Raw genomic sequence first — 24,877 nt, forward strand, 5'->3', positions numbered from 1 at the left:
AAAGCCCATCCATGCATTCATTTGTACAAATTTACACATAATTATAAAACTTATTTTTACACAAGATACTTTGTAATTCATGGTTATATCTAGTACATTTAAAGCATTTATTAAAACCTCTGTTGTCTGATGGAAATCAAGCAGTGCATGACTTGTAGTAGTGCCTCAAATTACTTCGACACGCACCACATATATATACCGTAAACAGGTGTATTTGCACATCTACACAAAATTGAAATTTGATTGACATACTTGTATATATATACACTGAACAAGGGTTAAAACATTGTGTTATTTTGTTACTATTTTTAAGCTGTTTATAATGACAACAAAAGATACCGATATGGTTCTACAATTTTTAAAAGCAAAACTTGTATATAAATATTCTTGCAATTTTTGTAAGCTGGTTTGAATAGGCTAGGACTTAACACTGATTTTATTAATTCTAACAGCAACTGCTTTAAAATCAAATATCACTAGGGGTTTATTCTCAAGATGTTTTAATAGGAGAGTAATTCTGCCTTTAACAGTGCTTCTTCTAACAAGAGGCCCATGGGCCTTAACGGTCACCTGAGTCTATAGTATTTATTTTTGTTGTTGAAATATGTACCAATTTGAGTAAAAAATAGTATAATGTTAACTTAACTTTGTCAGGACCATGAGCTGATCATTCCTAGACCAATTTTAAGTGAGATCGGCCTATTAGAACTTAGTAGCAAAATAGCGGCCATGGCAGCCAAATTGTATTTCTGATTGACCCGAAAAATAACAACACTTTGTCAGGACCATGATTCGATCATTCCTACAAAGTTTCAGTTCAATCGGCCAAGTAGATCTTTACTTTAAGTTTGAAATAGTTTACCAAAATGGCAGCTGTGGTGGCCATATTGGATTTCTGATCGACCTGAAAAATAACAACACTTTGTCAGGACCATGAGTCAATCATTCCTACAAAGTTTCAGTTCAATCGGCCTAGCAGAACTTGACTTTAAGTTTGAAATATGTTTTCAAAATGGTGGCCGTGGCGGCCATATTGGATTTATGATTGACCTGAAAAATAACAACACTTTGTCAGGACCATGAGTCGATCATTCCTACAAACTTTAAGTTCAATCGGTCCAGCAGAACTTGACTTTAAGTTTGAAATAGGTTTTCAAAATGGCGGCCGTGGTGGCCATATTGGATTTCTGATCGACCCAAAAAATAACAACACTTTGTCAGGACCATGAGGCGATCATTCCTACCAACTTTCAGTTCAATCGGTCCAGCAGAACTTGACTTTAAGTTTGAAATAGGTTTTCAAAATGGTGGCCGTGGCGGCCATATTGGATTTCTGATCGACCCGAAAAATAACAACACTTTGTCAGGACCATGAGGCGATCATTCCTACCAACTTTCAGTTCAATCGGTCCAGCAGAACTTGACTTTAAGTTTGAAATAGGTTTTCAAAATGGCGGCCGTGGCGGCCATATTGGATTTCTGATCGACCCGAAAAATAACAACACTTTGTCAGGACCATGAGGCGATCATTCCTACCAACTTTCAGTTCAATCGGTCCAGCAGAACTTGACTTTAAGTTTGAAATAGGTTTTCAAAATGGCGGCCGTGGCGGCCATATTGGATTTCTGATCGACCCGAAAAATAACAACACTTTGTCAGGACCATGAGGCGATCATTCCTACCAACTTTCAGTTCAATCGGTCCAGCAGAACTTGACTTTAAGTTTGAAATAGGTTTTCAAAATGGCGGCCGTGGCGGCCATATTGGATTTCTGATCGACCCGAAAAATAACAACACTTTGTCAGGACCATGAGGCGATCATTCCTACCAACTTTCAGTTCAATCGGCCCAGCAGAACTTGACTTTAAGTTTGAAATGTAAAATGTTAACGGACGACGGACGACGACGGACGAAAACGGATAGCAATAGGTCACTTGAGCTAAAGCTCAGGTGACCTAAAAATTGACTTAAAAAGTTTGCATGTAGGTACAAAGTTTCACTTAGGTAGGGCTACCTAAAAAAAATAATCAAACATCTGTTTGGCCTAAATGTAATCAATCAATGCTTTAAGAGGAAAGTTTAGGGTTTCTAGTGTGAAGTTTCACCAGATGAACAGTGTACTTGACGGATAGAAAATATTACAAGAGATGGGTGGGTAAATTTTCCTTGTGGCCGAGACATTGGCAGGCTATCACTTTGGGGGAAAGCTTTATAGCCCTTCGATTCCCAATCTTCTGCCTAGATACAGGGGTTGTGACCCATCTATATCCTACATATAACACCTGTATCATGCATGTTAAGAAGGTTTCTACTATTTAAAGGGAGTAGAGAGTGGCCAGGCATGTTATGATCTTGTCAGGTGTGCAAGGCAAAAAGGTAAGATTACCATCACTAGGATGACAGGTAGCAAAGACACATGGCATTAACACAAGAATTGCCCCTTGAACTTCTTGACTGAAACACCAGAACACCCGATAACTAAAACATGTATCCCCAAAATCAGCGTTCGTGAGATATTATTTTTTTTATGAAAGGTACATAGGACTCTGAAAGGCACAGATGGGTTCTGTCAGGAAGTGTGCAAAGTCTACCATATCAAGTTTTACCATCAACAATAAATGTTTCTTACATATTTCCATCTCTAGTGTTTTATTTACAATATATATATATATATTTACATATCTACAAATATCGCTATCATAATTCATTACACAATACTGTTTTATAATAGTAGAATAACCATACAAGTGCTATGTTACAGTCACTCTATCAATCTGCTTTCCTGAAGACCTACCACACCTTTAGCACTAATACATTTAACCCACATGTTAAAGCTTTCTAATTGATTCATCAGATTGATCCAGTAATCAAATTCACAAGTAGATTCTCGGTTATTTCATCCTTTCGTATGAAGACAATACAAGGACAATGCTGATTGTCATTATACTCAGCATTCGTTAATTACACTGTGCTATTATCTTACCAATGGTATTTCTCTGTGAAGAAATATGCCACATAATAAATTAACATAGTGATTCTGGAGTCGGGGCACCTGAATAGTGACTGTAACATCAGAACCTACATGACAATTAGAATATTTGAAATAGGAAGCTTTCAAATATCTGTATTTCTATAATCAACCATTTTCACATTGCACCACAAGTATATGCCATCTGTTTCAGTCATCTCATGTTGTCATGGTTACGTTCAATAGTCTGCCAACTGATGCTTCACGAGAGGTTTCTATAAGTCTTTTATTTCTTCAAGCTGAAACGCATTAAATAAACCTACTTAAGAATAAGTGCATGTCACAATGTCTAGTTATGGTCAAATTGGCTTATACAGTACCTACTACTAGTACATGTATGAAGGCCAAAAAAAATGATTACTTGGTTCTCAGGACCACGCGCATTTCATTTTCGGGCACCGCATTGCCGATTTTATCGTGAAAGTAATAAAAAAAAATTGTGATGCGGCACCAGCCACCGTCTTTAAAAAAATGGGGAAAATTGGTCCACATGTTGTTTTTACTCGTTAGTCACCCAAGTCCCGAAAACGTTTGAATAAAGGTAAGGATTAATATACAGGCAAGCATTAAAATAATTATGACTTATTAGTCTTGTGTACAAATGGCGCTCATTTCGGTACAAATAAGGAATGGGGGGTTCGTGATTCTCGTCTGGAACATCGTGGGGGGATTTTCGGAGGCTTGCTCTATGACTGGTCTCTACACAACTATAAAAAGACAAGGTAATGCCCACAATGAACGTTTTACAAACTACACAATAAATAAAAAAATCGCCCTCGTCTCATTTTTGCCATGTTAAATGGGGAAAAAAAGTACCGCCCTGCCGCATATCTTTTGAAAAAAATTGGCCTGAGAACCAAGTAATTAATTTAATTTGGCCTTAATCCTACACTATTTGTTGCAAAAAAGGAAGAGAACTAGTTGAAAAACCTTATTTTGCATGTGTAGCACTGAAATATTTGTGAAATACGCATTGGGAAAAGGGGTTAAAAAAGTCTGTGTGGTACATCAACCTTTACATATCGTTAAGTTTCCAAAACACCATTACCTACCTTTGTAAGTATGCATTGACGTCGCTGAAGCCATGTGTCCTGGCCATGTGTATGAGGATGCCAGTACATCCCTTTCCGTTTTTCTTCCTACAGAAACTACAGTTACAGATCTTACGGCAGGGGGGACAACTCCAGCTCTAAACATCAAAAAAATATACAAATAAAATAAATATCCTATGGCTGGGTGGATAACTCCTGCTCTGAACACTTAATTACTGTCAATAAAAACACAAAAGAATATGTCCATGTATCAGTAATCAAATTTAACTATTATATATAAATTTCATGTTTCCAAAATGACATATTTTTATCTATTGTTTGGAACCCAGCCTAATTCTTTTGCACAAAATACTTAGGTGTATTTTTTCAACCTTTCCTTGAAAACATTTCGCTACTTGAAAATCACTAAGTTGAGAATATTCACCGACACAGTACATCGGTGCACATCGCCATGTGATCAATTGTCTTAAACATTTACAACACGTCACGATATGATTAGGACACTACAATAAGACAATACTATACCTCATTCTTCAGGGCCTCTTTGGCATTCTCTCCATACCTATTCCTCAGACAGGGACCACAGAACTAAAAGTACAAATGTATAAACCATTTTTTTTTATTTTTTTTACAAATTCAACAAATAAGAAATCAAACTGCAGATATACCAACATCCTCAATGCTACATGGATAACACTCACTTTTGCTCTCTGCACCCCTGGAATATGTCGGAGCAAAATTGAAGGCACAAGGCTAGCTATTTGATTGGTCTCAGGTAAGAAAACCTGACTAATTGCCAGGCTGATATTTGTCCTTTGATGGACACCAGACTTCAAGCAAGTTAATTGTACTGTTATAAGATCTAGAGATTGGTCTGATGTACATCAAAGGTTCAAACTGGTCTGCTTGTCTCATTCACAAGGTGATGCACACCGAGCCTTCGATTTTGTCACGACAAATTCCAGGCGTGTAGAGAGCGCAAGCCCTAGAATATACGTATCAAGAATGATGTATCAATTATTTTTGGAGTATTGTATACCGACAGTTATAGTAGCCATGTTCCATGCTGTCCCTAGACAATACAGTCTCTAGTAGCCTACTGGTTATTGAGCGACATTATTGTTAAGCCTGGGGTATGTACAGGGTATGGTAACGGTTAGCATTGTTTTGGCAGTCAGTAGCCTTGTACCATTCGACACGATTATTTGTGGAGTACCTACCTGTCCCCTCACCCCGATACAGTGCCCTGATCGACAGATAGTCTTCATGTCATTGGTCTTTTGTCTACACTGGTGACAGGATGTCCCCTGTAAGACAAGAGACACTCATTGTAATGACAATTGATAATCCAAAAGTATCTCATAGGAAATATGCATCTGATTTTTAAAGATTTAAAACATACAAATCGACACACAATTTCCAGTAGTGAAGAAGAGATTTTGATGAACAGTAATTGTAATATCCACATTCACAAAACTTACTGAAGAAACAAATGAACTAGAAAACATACTTATCTCAAATTTATCTACCTCCTGTTCCATTAAACAATCTAACTGCAAATGTCTGTAACAGGCACTTACATAAAAGCTGTCATATTTCTTTTCACTGACTAACTCGGCCACCATTTCTATGTCATCCTCTGTGATGTCTTCGGCTGGACGGGAGTCGTGGACAATTCTGTGGGCTCGCTTTGGTAAAGTCGGCTCCTCTTCCTGTTTGTTATAAGATCAAAACAGAAATAATGAAACAAAATGTCAATTATTGCATTGAACTGTTAACTTAGGATTAAACCAGTAAGTACCAGCAGATCCTGTGTCTTTTTCGGCAGAAACACAGACATTCCTTGTAAGTAGATTCAGTGTCTGGATTAATAATACTTGTCAAGATAACGATCTTCAGATTTAATATATCTAAGATAAACTGAATTAATAATTAAATGTGGTGTACATTGAATAATAATTTGAGAAATTGACAAGTCATAGCATTCTGCAAATTCATTGTGTATATAACTGGTCCGAATAAGAACGGAGTTTTTAAATGACACTTGTACCATACTCCCATTGTCAAGTCTGCAGCTTCCGTTTTTGTCTAAAACTTTAAACCTTTGAATGGTATTTTTGTACCTGTACACATGTACTAAGAATTGCATTGTGTTTTATACAAAACAAAACAAAGCTTATTTGGGACACTATCCTAGTGGAAGAATTTCACACTATAAATGTGTGATCCATACTTTCAAATGTTCATCCCCCCCCCCCAACATAAAATCTACTAGCAGTGGTTGTAAGGCAAGTTGAATAGCACACTCTTGCTTTCTATGTGTTGCATATAATACTCATAAGTTAGTTTAAGGAATCATACATCATTGTCACTATTCATAGAATCTGTTTCATCAGCCTCATCTGGTCTTCCAGTTGATTTCTGGAAAAATCCAAACCGCACAAACAGTTTCTGTAACAAAAGAAAACATATATTTGATATGATACTTAGAATATGAGGACAAAACACAAGAAATATTTGGCATGTCCTGATTTGTTTTATAGCAGTATTTTCCCAGTTCCTGTAGATGTAGGCTGCGGTGTAGAATTTTGGCCAAAAAAACTGTGTGATACTATCAGTTTAATCTGTTAGATTATAAGATAATGATATTCTGAGTTTCTATCAAATCTCCCTAGTGAAAAAAGGATATCGTACTATTTCCAATCATTTTGCAGAGGATTATACCAGATCTAGAAGCTTCTTCCACCGTATCTGTTTATCATATGCATGCAAGATATTCCATTTAAGTATTTCTGAGAATGTTTTTTGCTTCACTCTAGATCTATATCCCCCAATTTGTTTGCCCCCCTTCTCCCTGAATTTTTGTTTCCATTAAATAATTACATTTGGTGAAGATGAGGGTGAAGTGGCGGACGATGAAGACGAGATGGAAGATGAAACAGATCCACGTCTTTGTCTCCTGTGTGCAATACTGTACTCGTCCAGCGGCGTGTATCGGGCATTGCGAGAAGGGTTGCGCCGGGTTGGGAGCATCTCCATTGATTTTACGGCCCTTGTTTTCTACAAACAAAAAAAATTTACTGTGATGTCGTAAGGAAGCACGGTAGTCTAGTGGTAGGACGCCGTGCTCATGACCGACAGGTTGCGAGTTCGACTTGCGTCACGGCACTGTGTGATATCTTTGAGCAAGATACTTGACTCTGCTTGTTCCAGTCTACTCAGCTGTAAATGAGTACGTGGTCAGGCAGTGCTAGAATTGTAGAATGCTAGCTGTGAGTGCCGAAATGACAGCAGCGGCTGTATATGCTCCCCAGGGAGTTGAGAAAGATATTGGCTGTTGCAAAGGCCCTATAATTATAACTACTGATAATAATTTGTGAACCGCTTTGAGACGACCTACGAACTAGGTTGTGATAAAGCAGTATATCAGAACCTCAAATTATTATTATTAATTACACATCTTACTTATGAAATATCATTACTTTTGTGGGGACCTCTAAATCCACCGAATTACATATTAAAACCTTTTTTCAACATTTGAGTTTTCTAGTGCATTTTCGTTTAAATGTATTTCTTGACTCATGACTGTTCAGTTACAGCATGAAACCAACATAAGATATATATACTGGTATATAAGTGATTAATTTAGCCACTTTTACAGCAAAATAAAGACTGCTTCCCCTTGCCAAAAGGTGCATTATTTTCCCAAAATTATCTAAAAGTTAAGAAATATTTTCCCCGATTTAAATAAAATTAATGCTTTAATTTCCAAATTCATTAGGGAACAGGTTGTAGTTGACTTTAGGTTTAAAAAAAACCCACTGTATTTTATGTTTATTTGTCATCTTTTCCACAATATCGGCAAGAACAAGTAAAAGAGGAAACAAAGACATTTTTTTTTTTTTGCAAAATAACACAAGTCATAAATAGCACATGCTTACCCTCGCTGGCCTCTCCACAGGCTGTGACGTGGTCCCCTTCAGATCATGCAGCAGTTTGTCAAGCTGTAATTATAATATCAAACAAACGGGGTTTCACATCTTATATTGACTTTAATAGAGAGTTCTTGGGACCTCTTGATTGAATTTTGGGAGTCTTGGACAAATATTTAGGGTCCACATAAATGATAATTTCCATTATTTATTACTTTGAGTATATATACTTCAATATTAAAATTTGGAAACTGGATTTTTTTAAGTTGTCACCTAAGGGGGTCATGAATGGGACACAGATGTTCAGATTTTAGGTGTCCTGTAAATATAATGGAAAATTGGGATATTTGAAGCAGGATTTGAACATTTGCTAATTATGAATAAAAGACACTTGAGTAGTCCTCCAAACTATCTCTGTTGCAGTCATATACAACAGAATGATGTAGTTATGTTTACATGTAGCAGCCCCCTCCCCTAACATGCGAGATGGCAGAACCTGCAGTGAAATATCACAACTGGCTAAACCGATATCTTCAGTTATAGCTGAAGTGGTACATACAGCTAATCAGCACTAGCTCTAAGCAGCCATCTCTAGCCAAGAAACTTCAACCCCAAAAAGTTCTGTCTATGTAAATCATCATCATTTCCTATTATTATCATGTTCATATATGGTCACAAGACAAATTCAGCCACAAAGAACTTGTATTATAACTGTAGATGTGTCAGTCAATCAGAGTTTTAAAACCAATCTTGGTGTTTTCGGCCAATCAGATGACCAACATAAATGTCAGAAAAAAAGACAAGTGAAAAATGGATTGCTCATCTACATATATCCAATGTATTTAATCAAGGGTTGGCATGCCGAGAGCCATCAAGCATTAATTATCAAGACTTATTTCCCTTTGTCATGATGTGGGATTTAGAATGTGGTAGTGGTATTACCATTGCGATAACGTATCTTTCTGACGACAAGACATATTGCGTCGTCAGAGCTATGATGCGGTCCCATACCTGTTAATGTAGCAAAATAAAAAGTGTTCAATCTATAAGATCACACTATGATTAATAAGCAGAAGGATTGGGAGGTCTGAAATTGCACTCCAAAATTAATGTTTGTATACAAGCAACATCTGTTGTCATTGATCATGAATGAAAATTATTTCAAACTTGCATGTACAAATTCTCCACAATTAATACCATGACTTTGTTGTCTTCCAAGTTCTTGTTCCGTAGCTCTTCATAATGACTTGCCATTTTTGTCCAACTATAAAATATGAGTTAAATGAGTTTTAAAGATCCAATAGTCAATAGATATATATTTCAGAATTTAATTTAACAACACAAATCTCTATTACAGCTACTCAAATAGTGTTAGAAAATGTGAGATTCTATATAAGCGTACATGTTTTGACAGTCATCATTAATTATATTATATTATTATAGGTGTCTAGAGTATATAGGTTGAATGAAGTTAAAGCTCAGTAATTAACAAAATATGTCGTTGTTATATGAGTTAATGTACAATACAGCAAACTCGCATATCTTTTAAATAAAAAATACATATATATATGAAATGGGGCAAGGCTCATTTTATATCGCATCTCTCCTAGACTAAATTAGTATTTCGAAACATATGGACAAAAGGCAACATAATTAATATAAATCAATGAATAGTTTTCAAAAAGTCTCTTTCTAATCTGGATTTATGCCCGCTGTAGCTCCTTTTTTTATTAGGTCATCAAAAGTGACGCGTAGGCATGCATCCTCAACTCATGCTACTCATCAAGTTAGAAATAGTTTTTTTATATTAAATTGCAAGCCAATTTAAAAAATGAAAGATTAACATATGTATCAATTAAGTGTTGTTCTATCTGATGGTATGCTAATAACCGATCGATTCATATAAAAATATCAACATACATAGCGATAATTGCAGACAAGTATCAGTGCAATGACAAAATATTCGCATCCATTGATAAAATTTTCCCGGGAAATTCTGGGTCAGTCAATTTTTCCTGAAACTAAATAAAGTGGCAATTTAGGCGGCCAAAACTTCGATACACGCAAATTGTAACTTTTACCTACCTTTCTTCTGACAATCGGACACGAACTGTGTCTTTTCTGAATGTATAAACTTTGTCAATGAGTTTCGCCTGCCAGTACACTTTACATGAATGCGTGTTGGAAGCTTGCCCACGTGATCAAAATTTGCCGGGACATCCCACAATTCCGCGATGTAAACAAAAATCACGTGACATAAGAGAGCTTTTTACGTGTGGCTGTCTTTAGTTCACAATCAAGCACTTTGGTGATTTAGACTTGCTGGTATATTTTCGGCATCCCTCGGATGTTTTCATTCCTGATTTCTACGACAACATGCAGTATCGCGAGTGATAGTCGTGCTTGCATAACAGTCAGCTTAGTGGTCACGCTGGCGTTTGTTCTTTTCCAAAAGCTTTTGCTGCGTTTATCGTCTGTTTCTAGTAGACATTCCTCATCGACAGCTACAAGCATGGCGGACGTAGCTGGTATATAACACACACATAGATACTTGTTACAAGATTACCCTTCATTTGAACACAGGGGTTCGTTACAAATGCCAGAAATACATGCTTTACTTATGTAACCTCACCGATGTTGGTAACTTCAGCGTATCCACAAGGATAAAGATACAGATGATATGTGACACAGCACACACTAATTATGTCATAATTAAATATAACTAGCATGTGTATTTCAGACATTAGTAACGACCCACTGTGGTTTGGGTGACAGTTCACAGCAACAGGTAGTTTTACTAAAAAAAAATAAAACTAAAGTTAAACATGTCAAGTTCTTGAAAACATAAGCGGGGGGAAAAAGTGTCCTTATTTTATATCTTCGCTAATGGAAAAAAACAATGTACAAATTTCTACAAAAGAAGATTTCTTCTGAGGTCTAACTTGTCACCATGACAGTCCCATAACACGTACTGACATTGTTTTCCATTGACTAAAATGCTTAGTCCTTGGGGCATCCAAAGCCATTGATTCCGATTCTTTTCATTGACAGGTGTAAAATGTTCCCAAGCCTATATTTTAGTTAGTGTAGAAATTCTGTACATTTAACAATGGCTGAACAATTTTTCATTTTTTACTAAAAATAAATGTAAAAGATGTGCATTGAATAGGTTGCGTTACAAGCGTCAGTTGTAGGGAATTTCCCTTTAGTTCAGCTGTGGAGCATCAGGCTGGAGAGCCAAGGGTTACGGGTAAGAGCCCCATCTTTATCACTGTTCCCTGTCCTTCTACAAACTGGTGCCATATTTGACCCTCCCCGTTCAAAGTAGGAGATCCCCTGGTAGGTAGTCAAAGAACCTGGTTTGGTGTTTGAAAATAAGGGAGGGGGGGAGTTTAAAAGATGTGTATTGATTAGGTTGCCTTACAAGTGAATTTCCCTATAGCTCAGCGGTAGAGCATTAGGCTAGAGAGCCAAGGGTTGTGGGTTCAAGCCCCAGCAACGGCACTATCTTAATGACTAGTCCTTGTCCTACTACAAAGACCTACTATAGGCAAATACACTGAGGATTGTTGGAATTAGTCAAAATTTGCTATCAAATGTACCTTATTATATTATTACTGAGTGACATGTCGAATGAATGACACCTTTCCTGTTTTGTTGTCCTAATGTTTCAAAGAACTTCAGTACAGTAATATTATTTCACTTTATTCCCTGATCTTAGCAATTATCTCTTTTTTTCTGTAAATATCAACAGTTACAATTAATGAGAGCCTATAATTTGTTATTACACAGAAATATGTATTTGATTCGGAACCATTAAAGACAACTATTTAGTCATAGGCTTTATCTACTGGAAAAAAACCCATGTTTTTATATGCATATTTTACTATTTTTGTTTTTGTTAAAATGTCCAACCATTTCAAAATCATTGAGCATTTATTATATGACTGTTATTATATAGAATTTCAAATACAAGTAAAACTTAGCAATTTTTCTATAAGTGTGGCAGCATGATAACTAATTATTTTTTTGGCAGATAATACCAATCAAGCACTTGAGATACAAATATAATACCAATCAAGCACTTGAGATACAAATATAAAGGACATTTATTATTGATCCAAAGACACATTACCCTTCTGGGCCAATTTTTTGGGAAAATAAAACACTAATTGTTAGTCTGACCTGTTTGAAAGTGATTTATCCTGTGTATGTAGGAGAGAGATATTACTAAAGATTATAGATAACTGAAGATTGTTAATCCAGCAGGAAATAGGCATCCCATTGTCACTTTGGATGGTAATTGGCCCATTGAAGAGATTACTGTACCTGTGTTTAAGGGCAGATAAGACTTAACACCTGTGTTGCCCTGTGGGGATCAAACTTCGTGTGTGAATCACCCCAATCACCTGTTATGTCACTGTGACACTGTCATTGATATATTTGCTTTAGAAATACAAGAAAATACACAATGTGTGGTAATCTGTTGTTTAAACTGAGGCTATAAATACCATAGGTGTTTTATTTTAATTGTACAGGTGTCAAATGAAATTTCATTCTTTGATCATTAAATACCTATTTTGTTGAATCATTTATGTATGCATAAAATACTCATTGGCTACCCACTACACTTATTCCAAACATCTTCCCTATAACTTGCACCACAACAGAAAGTACATTAATATATGTCAGTAGTAAAGTATACAGAGTACGTCAGTCCAGATAATACACAGGCTGTCGGGCTATCGCACCTTTGCTGGGTTTGGGCCCAAGAGACTATGATTAATTTAATTAACAAACACTTGTCATGGACCAGCATACCTATGGTCTACACAGTCTATAACATGCTGAAAACACAGTGGCACGGCATATTTTCCAACCTTTTGAAAGTTTGTATGTGTATCTTTTCCTTATGGACCAAAAAACCCTTCAAAAGTTCATACTTTGAGAATTGTTCTTTCAGATGAAATCACTAGCTCTAAGAATGTAGGAATAGTTTAGCAAATTCACCTGTTGAAAATATTAAATATAAGGGTAAAAAATTGTGAGTCATTAACTAAATAGGGAGAACTGGCAAGTATGGTACATGGTTTACCTTATTATTAGGTTACCCCTTTATAACGGGGGNAAACCCCCCCCCCCCCCCCCGAAACAAAGGACCAAACACAAACTGATCTAAATAGAAGTCATTATTGAAGGTGCCCACGGTCACTAGTATGTCAAAAGTCTTTACAAGTCATTACACTGACACCTGTTAACAGAAGTACAGTGTAATCTATTTCATTTGATAAATATGATAAAAATATTGATATACTCTGAACTGCTACCTATTATTATATCTAAATTTACTGATTTTCCACATAACCATAGGGAAATGTACAATGAATCTGTACATGTACCACATCATATGATTGGCTGTTGACCTTTATTTGTTTCAGGTATGCGGAGTCCTTACCGCAGTACATCAGACACATTTGACCTTGATGACCTTGCTTCCAGAGATCCTTTCAAACAGTTTGATAACTGGTTTAACCTAGCACGCTCTCACCCACAGATAGAGGAAGCCAATGCTATGGCGCTAGCTACAGCCACTAAGTAGGTATCAGTCAGGCTAGGTCAGTAATAGAATCAAGGAATCAAACAGTTTGACAACTGGTTTAACCTAGCATGCTCTCACCCACAGATAGAGGAAGGTAATGCTATGTCTCTAGCTACAGCCACTAAGTAGGTATCAGTCAGGTTAGGTCAATAATAGAGTCCAGGAATCAAACAGTTTGAGAGCTGGTTTAACCTAGCACGCTCTCACCCACAGATAGAGGAAGCCAATGCTATGTCTCTAGCTACAGCCACTAAGTAGGTATCAGTCAGGCTAGGTCAGTAATGGAACCAAGGAATCAAACAGTTTGAGAACTGGTTTAACCTAGCACTCTCACACCCACAGATAGAGGAAGCCAATGCTATGTCTCTAGCTACAGCCACTAAGTAGGTATCAGTCAGGTTAGGTCAGTAATAGAGTCAAGGAATCAAACAGTTTGAGAACTGGTTTAACCTAGCACGCTCTCACCCACAGATAGAGGAAGCCAATGCTATGTCTCTAGCTACAGCCACTAAGTAGGTATCAGTCAGGTTAGGTCAGTAATAGAGTCAAGGAATCAAACAGTTTGAGAACTGGTTTAACCTAGCACGCTCTCACCCACAGATAGAGGAAGCCAATGCTATGTCTCTAGCTACAGCCACTAAGTAGGTATCAGTCAGGTTAGGTCAGTAATAGAGTCAAGGAATCAAACAGTTTGAGAACTGGTTTAACCTAGCACGCTCTCACCCACAGATAGAGGAAGCCAATGCTATGTCTCTAGCTACAGCCACTAAGTAGGTATCAGTCAGGTTAGGTCAGTAATAGAGTCAAGGAATCAAACAGTTTGAGAACTGGTTTAACCTAGCACGCTCTCACCCACAGATAGAGGAAGCCAATGCTATGTCTCTAGCTACAGCCACTAAGTAGGTATCAGTCAGGTTAGGTCAGTAATAGAGTCAAGGAATCAAACAGTTTGAGAACTGGTTTAACCTAGCACGCTCTCACCCACAGATAGAGGAAGCCAATGCTATGTCTCTAGCTACAGCCACTAAGTAGGTATCAGTCAGGTTAGGTCAGTAATAGAGTCAAGGAATCAAACAGTTTGAGAACTGGTTTAACCTAGCACGCTCTCACCCACAGATAGAGGAAGCCAATGCTATGTCTCTAGCTACAGCCACTAAGTAGGTATCAGTCAGGTTAGGTCAGTAATAGAGTCAAGGAATCAAACAGTTTGAGAACTGGTTTAACCTAGCACGCTCTCACCCACAGATAGAGGAAGCCAATGCTATGTCTCTAGCTACAGCCACTAAGTAGGTATCAGTCAGGTTAGGTCAGTAATAGAGTCAAGGAATCAAACAGTTTGAGAACTGGTTTAACCTAGCACGCTCTCACCCACAGATAGAGGAAGCCAATGCTATGTCTCTAGCTACAGCCACTAAGTAGGTATCAGTCAGGTTAGGTCAGTAATAGAGTCAAGGAATCAAACAGTTTGAGAACTGGTTTAACCTAGCACGCTCTCACCCACAGATAGAGGAAGCCAATGCTATGTCTCTAGCTACAGCCACTAAGTAGGTATCAGTCAGGTTAGGTCAGTAATAGAGTCAAGGAATCAAACAGTTTGAGAACTGGTTTAACCTAGCACGCTCTCACCCACAGATAGAGGAAGCCAATGCTATGTCTCTAGCTACAGCCACTAAGTAGGTATCAGTCAGGTTAGGTCAGTAATAGAGTCAAGGAATCAAACAGTTTGAGAACTGGTTTAACCTAGCACGCTCTCACCCACAGATAGAGGAAGCCAATGCTATGTCTCTAGCTACAGCCACTAAGTAGGTATCAGTCAGGTTAGGTCAGTAATAGAGTCAAGGAATCAAACAGTTTGAGAACTGGTTTAACCTAGCACGCTCTCACCCACAGATAGAGGAAGCCAATGCTATGTCTCTAGCTACAGCCACTAAGTAGGTATCAGTCAGGTTAGGTCAGTAATAGAGTCAAGGAATCAAACAGTTTGAGAACTGGTTTAACCTAGCACGCTCTCACCCACAGATAGAGGAAGCCAATGCTATGTCTCTAGCTACAGCCACTAAGTAGGTATCAGTCAGGTTAGGTCAGTAATAGAGTCAAGGAATCAAACAGTTTGAGAACTGGTTTAACCTAGCACGCTCTCACCCACAGATAGAGGAAGCCAATGCTATGTCTCTAGCTACAGCCACTAAGTAGGTATCAGTCAGGTTAGGTCAGTAATAGAGTCAAGGAATCAAACAGTTTGAGAACTGGTTTAACCTAGCACGCTCTCACCCACAGATAGAGGAAGCCAATGCTATGTCTCTAGCTACAGCCACTAAGTAGGTATCAGTCAGGTTAGGTCAGTAATAGAGTCAAGGAATCAAACAGTTTGAGAACTGGTTTAACCTAGCACGCTCTCACCCACAGATAGAGGAAGCCAATGCTATGTCTCTAGCTACAGCCACTAAGTAGGTATCAGTCAGGTTAGGTCAGTAATAGAGTCAAGGAATCAAACAGTTTGAGAACTGGTTTAACCTAGCACGCTCTCACCCACAGATAGAGGAAGCCAATGCTATGTCTCTAGCTACAGCCACTAAGTAGGTATCAGTCAGGTTAGGTCAGTAATAGAGTCAAGGAATCAAACAGTTTGAGAACTGGTTTAACCTAGCACGCTCTCACCCACAGATAGAGGAAGCCAATGCTATGTCTCTAGCTACAGCCACTAAGTAGGTATCAGTCAGGTTAGGTCAGTAATAGAGTCAAGGAATCAAACAGTTTGAGAACTGGTTTAACCTAGCACGCTCTCACCCACAGATAGAGGAAGCCAATGCTATGTCTCTAGCTACAGCCACTAAGTAGGTATCAGTCAGGTTAGGTCAGTAATAGAGTCAAGGAATCAAACAGTTTGAGAACTGGTTTAACCTAGCACGCTCTCACCCACAGATAGAGGAAGCCAATGCTATGTCTCTAGCTACAGCCACTAAGTAGGTATCAGTCAGGTTAGGTCAGTAATAGAGTCAAGGAATCAAACAGTTTGAGAACTGGTTTAACCTAGCACGCTCTCACCCACAGATAGAGGAAGCCAATGCTATGTCTCTAGCTACAGCCACTAAGTAGGTATCAGTCAGGTTAGGTCAGTAATAGAGTCAAGGAATCAAACAGTTTGAGAACTGGTTTAACCTAGCACGCTCTCACCCACAGATAGAGGAAGCCAATGCTATGTCTCTAGCTACAGCCACTAAGTAGGTATCAGTCAGGTTAGGTCAGTAATAGAGTCAAGGAATCAAACAGTTTGAGAACTGGTTTAACCTAGCACGCTCTCACCCACAGATAGAGGAAGCCAATGCTATGTCTCTAGCTACAGCCACTAAGTAGGTATCAGTCAGGTTAGGTCAGTAATAGAGTCAAGGAATCAAACAGTTTGAGAACTGGTTTAACCTAGCACGCTCTCACCCACAGATAGAGGAAGCCAATGCTATGTCTCTAGCTACAGCCACTAAGTAGGTATCAGTCAGGTTAGGTCAGTAATAGAGTCAAGGAATCAAACAGTTTGAGAACTGGTTTAACCTAGCACGCTCTCACCCACAGATAGAGGAAGCCAATGCTATGTCTCTAGCTACAGCCACTAAGTAGGTATCAGTCAGGTTAGGTCAGTAATAGAGTCAAGGAATCAAACAGTTTGAGAACTGGTTTAACCTAGCACGCTCTCACCCACAGATAGAGGAAGCCAATGCTATGTCTCTAGCTACAGCCACTAAGTAGGTATCAGTCAGGTTAGGTCAGTAATAGAGTCAAGGAATCAAACAGTTTGAGAACTGGTTTAACCTAGCACGCTCTCACCCACAGATAGAGGAAGCCAATGCTATGTCTCTAGCTACAGCCACTAAGTAGGTATCAGTCAGGTTAGGTCAGTAATAGAGTCAAGGAATCAAACAGTTTGAGAACTGGTTTAACCTAGCACGCTCTCACCCACAGATAGAGGAAGCCAATGCTATGTCTCTAGCTACAGCCACTAAGTAGGTATCAGTCAGGTTAGGTCAGTAATAGAGTCAAGGAATCAAACAGTTTGAGAACTGGTTTAACCTAGCACGCTCTCACCCACAGATAGAGGAAGCCAATGCTATGTCTCTAGCTACAGCCACTAAGTAGGTATCAGTCAGGTTAGGTCAGTAATAGAGTCAAGGAATCAAACAGTTTGAGAACTGGTTTAACCTAGCACGCTCTCACCCACAGATAGAGGAAGCCAATGCTATGTCTCTAGCTACAGCCACTAAGTAGGTATCAGTCAGGTTAGGTCAGTAATAGAGTCAAGGAATCAAACAGTTTGAGAACTGGTTTAACCTAGCACGCTCTCACCCACAGATAGAGGAAGCCAATGCTATGTCTCTAGCTACAGCCACTAAGTAGGTATCAGTCAGGTTAGGTCAGTAATAGAGTCAAGGAATCAAACAGTTTGAGAACTGGTTTAACCTAGCACGCTCTCACCCACAGATAGAGGAAGCCAATGCTATGTCTCTAGCTACAGCCACTAAGTAGGTATCAGTCAGGTTAGGTCAGTAATAGAGTCAAGGAATCAAACAGTTTGAGAACTGGTTTAACCTAGCACGCTCTCACCCACAGATAGAGGAAGCCAATGCTATGTCTCTAGCTACAGCCACTAAGTAGGTATCAGTCAGGTTAGGTCAGTAATAGAGTCAAGGAATCAAACAGTTTGAGAACTGGTTTAACCTAGCACGCTCTCACCCACAGATAGAGGAAGCCAATGCTATGTCTCTAGCTACAGCCACTAAGTAGGTATCAGTCAGGTTAGGTCAGTAATAGAGTCAAGGAATCAAACAGTTTGAGAACTGGTTTAACCTAGCACGCTCTCACCCACAGATAGAGGAAGCCAATGCTATGTCTCTAGCTACAGCCACTAAGTAGGTATCAGTCAGGTTAGGTCAGTAATAGAGTCAAGGAATCAAACAGTTTGAGAACTGGTTTAACCTAGCACGCTCTCACCCACAGATAGAGGAAGCCAATGCTATGTCTCTAGCTACAGCCACTAAGTAGGTATCAGTCAGGTTAGGTCAGTAATAGAGTCAAGGAATCAAACAGTTTGAGAACTGGTTTAACCTAGCACGCTCTCACCCACAGATAGAGGAAGCCAATGCTATGTCTCTAGCTACAGCCACTAAGTAGGTATCAGTCAGGTTAGGTCAGTAATAGAGTCAAGGAATCAAACAGTTTGAGAACTGGTTTAACCTAGCACGCTCTCACCCACAGATAGAGGAAGCCAATGCTATGTCTCTAGCTACAGCCACTAAGTAGGTATCAGTCAGGCTAGGTCAGTAATAGAGTCAAGGAATCAAACAGTTTGACAACTGGTTTAACCTAGCACGCTCTCACCCACAGATAGAGGAAGCCAATGCTATAGCTCTAGCTACAGCTACTAAGTAGGTATCAGTCAGGCTAGGTCAGTAATAGAACCAAGTAATCAAACCCTCTGAAAACAGTAAAGCATTATTAAATCACGAGTGAAGTGATGGCATATGTACTGGTCCAACAAGTGACTCATCTCTGTTACGCTGGTGCACATCAAAAAAAAAAGTTGAACACATGCAAACATTAAAGAAAAAAAACACATTGGTAAATCAGAAGTGAAGCAACAGTGTGATCTAGCTAGCGCTGGTCCGAAATAGGCTTAAGATTTGGGTTAAATGCTAGTGCACCGCCAAATAAGAATGATTTAAACCTGTGTGAAAAGACCAAGAGACACAGTTATGGTATACATGCATGTATATATATACAATATATGTTACATGTAGAACAATGATAAAATTGTCGAAAAATTGTATTTACCAAAATAATTCTCTTTCTTTTATTGGTTGACACAATAGCTACTACAGTGCATGTATCTTATGTGTTTGTTGTCCATTGTACTTGTAGAAGTGGTATCCCCTCTGTCCGTATGGTGCTGATGAAGGGCTACGATCCCTCAGGATTCCAGTTCTTCACCAACCATAGCAGTCGTAAAGCATCAGAAATGGTAGGCTGGGCCAAAACCAATTATTGAGGGTTGATGGTATATTGACTACTGACCTTACCATGCAAGAATTATATGTTATCCTCAATCCTTCATGTTCAGCGGTGCTCTCTAAAGTTGAAATCAACATGTTCAAAATTGACAGTTAAAATACTAACAGTCAGGAAAACAACTGTGACTTGTTAACAGAGATGATAAATACTTCCCAATTGTCATCTTCGTATAGAAATTGAATGATTTGATTAAATTGTGACCTGATCTATGCTATGATATTTTGATTTACCAGAGCTGTTGGCAGTTCAGGCCATCATTTTGACAGCATTCTGAACAGGTCTTTCCGCTTTTAATGTAGTTTTATCATGGAACAATTTAGATTGATCCATCTTCTCTAAAACAAATTAAAGGTTGCAGCACACCATAGTTTAAACCTTTTTAAAAAAACTTTATTTATTTTATTTGCAGAGTGAAAACCCAAACTGTTCTATAATGTTTTACTGGGAACCTCTGAAAAGGAGTGTGAGTATATTCTCTAAATCTATGTGTGGAATGTGTTTTAAATAATAATTCCATTATTTTGTCAATTTTTGCTCACCTTAGATTTGGTTAAAATTGATATGGACCATCCTTGAGCAAAGTAGGAATCGTTTCTACGTTACAGGGATTATATGTTTTGTATAAATGAATGGTTTGGACTTTGGCCTGACCAAGTGTAACAATTCCTGGTCACTACAGGTACAAATGAAATAATTTTTCAACCGCTTGTCTTTATTCAATTGTTTCAGTGTTGAAAAGATTGTGTAATTTGTCAAAACCATTAAATAACAGGTGATTGATACAGGAACCTATTTATTAGAAGAAAACGTTCGGAACTGTACATCTCTGAGCTGACAGTTTGAAATGTTGTATTCACAGGTGCGCATTGAGGGCAAGGTTGAACGCCTCTCTGAAGAAGATTCTGCGACCTACTTCCACTCCCGGCCTCGTACCAGTCGGTTAGGATCTATGAGTAGTGATCAGAGCACGGTCGTGGAAAGCAGACAGGTGAGATACCCGGAAGGGAATTAAATGAGCGTATATTTCACTCAGTATTACTGGCGATATATCTTGTGATATAAAACACATTAATTTTGTTTGAAAATCATTATCAAATACTGAATATGGATAGTTTTACAATGTAGAAATGATTGTGATTTTCTCATTGAGTATATCAGCTAACAAATACCCACTTTGGAATGTAGATCTTTATACAGATTTAAAAATTATTGCTGAAGCAAACATTTCTACACTGCAATCAGTTTATCAAAGAATCATAGCGGTAAAATTTCTACACTACAATCAGTTTATCAAAGAATCATAGCAGTAACATTTCCCCACATAAAAAAACTCCACTTTGACAGATATTTGAGATTTTTCACACCTCAGATGGAAAAAAATTCAAAACCATATTCAATTAAATTGGTAAACTTACAAATGTTTATTTAGATATCACGATTTATTAATGCAGGTTCTATGATAGTTGATATCAATGTAGCACCTCTTTTGTTTGTGCTAAAAACACCCAGCTATTATAAATGAATTAGATCAACATTATAACAATTCATTTGGAAATTAAAGTGATAAGGTATTAAAATTCCACAATAACTGTACCATTCTCTTTAGTGTAGTTTAGGTTCAATTTCACAACCAAAACTGTTCCCTGTGGTGTGTATATAAATGTGAATACAACTTTGAATAGATGTCCTTCCTTTGCAGTGTCTAAAGGACAAATATGATGCACTGATACAGGAATACGAAGATGAAAACAAAATTGTTCCGAAACCGGAATTTTGGTAAGAATATTTTTTTTTTTATCTTTTTTTTTTATTTTTATTTTTTTTATTAATTCCAGACATATCATACACATGAGGAACCGTCTGAGGAAGGAATACGTCAGCTAGGGTCCTTTACATTAATACTCTCTTAATTAAGCATACATATTAAAGTTTTATCATTTTTTTTTTATCTATTTAGATGTTAAATATGACCAGACTAACACATGTATTATACAGACTATTCATCTTTTCTTTCATGTGGTAATTTTGTTTTCCTTAGTTTAAAAGTCTCCAATATTTTCCTCAATTAAGTATGGCTTCACACTGTGGCTACTATATAATAGACTACACACAATTTTGGGAGTGCATTTGGCTTTATAGATAATTGTACAAATGGCTTCATAATTTTCAGAGTACATATGATTGTAGTATAATACACTTCACACATTTCTAGAGAACAATGAAGAACAAACATTTTAATGTTGCGATGATGAAATAATTTTAAAATAAAAACGTGTAACCTTTATCTACTTGTAGTTAGCATTTTAAGTAATAACAAATACTACCGGTATACATATTTTGGTAAGCTTTCAATTTTTTTTTATGTTTCGTCATAATTTTTTAACATCTAATTTAATAATCATTATTTTCAGGGGAGGTTACCTTGTTAAACCTAGTTCCTTCGAGTTCTGGCAGGGACAGACCAACCGCCTTCATGATCGACTCAAGTTTCATATTCTTCAGGATGGAGAAACTGTTGACCCTAAATTCACACATCAGGCAGAGGACGGTTGGGTGATCGAGAGGTTATCGCCATGACAACATGTTAAAGAAAAGTGTTTAATGTTGAAATGTTCTTTTGACATTGAAATCATGTGCTAAGAAATATTTATATTTGATATGTGTATTAGTTCCACCACTGGTGTGAACTGGTATAAAAGAACTTGACTTCTCCCAGGTCAAGTACTTACCAAATTTTGATGGGGCTGGTGCTGGTCTTTCTGTTAAATTGAAAAGTCAGCGTCTTAAGTCCTTTTGCTATTTCCGTGTTTGTTGAATTCTTATACAGGACAGCTCTTATTGTAGAATCTGCTAAGGTTTCCAATATTCAGATGTAACAGAAGGTTGAATACGCCCTGGTCATATTGGCCACAATTATTAAAATACTAAGCTGAATTTTATGCATGCAACCACAACGATTTATTGTTTGATGTATTTGCAGACCTTTCAAATTATTTTAACAAGGGGTACTGTATTACGATAGACTTCAACTCTATGAATCAATCACAAGGAGTGTATCTATTTATTGTCTCAACATTATTAAACCAGCTTGAATCTCGAGTACAATGTACCAATTATTTAACAGCCATTGCAATATTGGAGTAAACCATGATAATTTCCATCTCTCTAGATCTCACTCCATATATCACCAGTATTTTACATTAATTTGTTATACAGAATATGTCTATATTATACATGTGGAATATAGTTGTGGTAGGCCTTTTTCTGCCCATCCATTATTAAAGTTTCATATTACAACTTATTCAATAGAATTATGTGACCAAGAGTCTTGATATTAATCATGTCACTAGATGGGTAAAGACTGTTAGGTCACAGATGTCTGAGAGTTTCCTAAAACTTTTAAATAACCATCAGACCTGTATTCGTAATATTTATCCAGTTCTCGGTTGTGTTTATTGTTAAAATCTTACCTCGACCGACTTTCACAGTTGGGTTAGATGTGTTAAAAAAATAAAATGATCTCATCTGAAGACACACGGTCTCAATTCATCTGTCCTGTAGCTTGCTGAGCTGAAAGGCTATCATATTTATTCAAATAAATCACTTTTGCCCACTGTCAGGTACATGTAATAGAGCTGTGATGGGTTGGAGCGTCTAATGGTTACTTCAATATGTCCTTGTGACCAAGAGTAACGGTGGTTGTTCTTCAACCTACCGGTGAAAAACTAATTAATTTGTGTTAATAAAAACCCCAATGCCTAATGTGATATTTTGAATGAAGGTTGATAAGGTGGAGAGGTGATTAAGTCAAAAGAATGACCTTTACCCACTTTCAAGGTCACACATTAAAAAGAAGAAGAAACGAAACCAAGTGAATGATATGGACATTTAATAATTGATATCACTGTGGCAAATGGGTCTGTTCTGAATTATTTAGGATTTAGAAGTTAGAAGTGTGATGTCCAAATACCTTTTATACAAGAGACAAACTTTAGTATATTGGCGTTAGTTGTACCTGATACCGATTACAACAAACAGAAGTGCCCTGTTTTGTGTGGTACACATGTTATTAGGCATGTGAAGGACTCATCGGAGGCATTAGAAATGCCAGCCATGTGGAAAACTGCTGTAGATAGCATAACATGAACGTACGGTGTGCGGTCCATTAACCGTAAACCCTTCAATGTTGCTCCGTACGAGTCTGCAGTAGTTAACGGTATGGTCAGAGGATTAGATCCCGAAATCGACAACATAGTAACAGAAAACAACTTCGACTATTCCAACCTAAAGTATACAGTTTGCCCACGGGTTCTCCAACTTAAAAATCCAGTGTCTAGCGTTAAGGTCCCGGTTAAAATCTGTAATGATAGGGCTAAGCCTATCATTACATCACCAAGATCATTGCTTTGCTCAGTAAATCAGGTACAGGTCGTTGACGACTTGGCTTAAAACCTGCCAGCTACTGAGGCAACAAAATCAGTTCCTAAGGAACTTGGAATACAGATAAATACTGAGAACCTTAGTGATGAGCAACTACTTAGGGTGCGTCAGGTGCTAGGGAATTGGAAACAAGTGTTTTCCAACAGCGCTTTTGATATAGTATGCACGGACCTCGTGAAACACACAACTGAGCTTTTAGAGGACCGGCCTTTTAAACAGCTGTATCGTAAGATACCACCCGGTATGTACAAGGAGGTCCGTCAGCACATAAAGGAAATGTTAGAAGCGGGTGTGATAAGAGAATCAAACAGCCCTTTTTCATCGAACGTTGTGCTGGTTCGAAAAAAGGACGGTTCATTACGATTCTGCATAGATTATCGCATGCTTAATAAGCGAACACGTAAAGATGCGTATACGTGTATGTTGCCACGTTTCGATGACACAGTAGACAAATTGATTTGGTCAAAATACTTTTCCAAGTTAGACCTTCGATCAGGATACTGGCACATCGAGATGGACGAAGCAGACAAAGAAAAAGCGGCCTTTTCTGTTGGTAACCTGGGTTTCTGGGAGACTAACAGAATGGGGTTTGGTCTTGGTAATGCTGGTGCTACTTTTCAGAGAATGATGGAAAAGTGTATGGGTGACATGCATCTGAGAGAATGTCTCATTTTCCTTGACGATATCCTTATCTTCTCTCGCACCTGACTAAGTTGGAATCGGTTTTGCCAGACTAAGCCAACACGGCCTGAAATTAAAACCTTCCAAA

The 24,877-nt window shown here is 37.9% G+C and overlaps 2 protein-coding genes across 6 annotated transcripts; one reads left to right on the top strand and one right to left on the bottom strand.

Moving 5' to 3' along the window:
- Nucleotides 1-2,720: 2,720 nt before the first annotated feature.
- LOC110465134 (cell division cycle-associated 7-like protein) lies at nucleotides 2,721-10,214 on the bottom strand. 3 transcript variants are annotated; one of them, XM_021520738.1, is made up of 10 exons: nucleotides 10,098-10,214; nucleotides 9,210-9,276; nucleotides 8,022-8,084; nucleotides 6,964-7,140; nucleotides 6,442-6,531; nucleotides 5,661-5,792; nucleotides 5,301-5,387; nucleotides 4,606-4,668; nucleotides 4,081-4,217; nucleotides 2,721-3,267 (listed from the first exon to the last, which is right to left on the bottom strand). In XM_021520738.1, the coding sequence occupies exons 2-10, from the start codon at nucleotides 9,264-9,266 to the stop codon at nucleotides 3,255-3,257; spliced, it is 819 nt and encodes a 272-aa protein (XP_021376413.1). In that variant the 5' UTR covers nucleotides 9,267-9,276; nucleotides 10,098-10,214; the 3' UTR covers nucleotides 2,721-3,254. The 3 variants fall into 3 exon arrangements, with proteins under 3 accessions (XP_021376413.1, XP_021376415.1, XP_021376414.1); XM_021520740.1 differs by lacking the exon at nucleotides 9,210-9,276; XM_021520739.1 differs by lacking the exons at nucleotides 9,210-9,276; nucleotides 10,098-10,214 and adding an exon at nucleotides 8,955-9,183.
- Nucleotides 10,215-10,360: 146 nt separating this feature from the next.
- LOC110465131 (pyridoxine-5'-phosphate oxidase-like) lies at nucleotides 10,361-23,201 on the top strand. Of its 3 annotated transcripts, XM_021520732.1 has the most exons (7): nucleotides 10,361-10,540; nucleotides 13,451-13,607; nucleotides 19,519-19,618; nucleotides 20,078-20,131; nucleotides 20,528-20,656; nucleotides 21,368-21,444; nucleotides 22,080-23,201. In XM_021520732.1, exons 1-7 carry the CDS (start codon nucleotides 10,525-10,527, stop codon nucleotides 22,243-22,245), a joined length of 699 nt encoding a protein of 232 aa, XP_021376407.1. In that variant the 5' UTR covers nucleotides 10,361-10,524; the 3' UTR covers nucleotides 22,246-23,201. The 3 variants fall into 3 exon arrangements, with proteins under 3 accessions (XP_021376407.1, XP_021376408.1, XP_021376409.1); XM_021520733.1 differs by lacking the exons at nucleotides 10,361-10,540; nucleotides 13,451-13,607 and adding an exon at nucleotides 13,981-17,735; XM_021520734.1 differs by lacking the exons at nucleotides 10,361-10,540; nucleotides 13,451-13,607 and adding an exon at nucleotides 17,753-18,896.
- Nucleotides 23,202-24,877: the final 1,676 nt, after the last annotated feature.

Source organism: Mizuhopecten yessoensis, unplaced genomic scaffold, assembly GCF_002113885.1.
Source record: "Mizuhopecten yessoensis strain PY_sf001 unplaced genomic scaffold, ASM211388v2 scaffold11057, whole genome shotgun sequence".
Taxonomy (NCBI): Eukaryota; Metazoa; Mollusca; class Bivalvia; order Pectinida; family Pectinidae; genus Mizuhopecten; species Mizuhopecten yessoensis.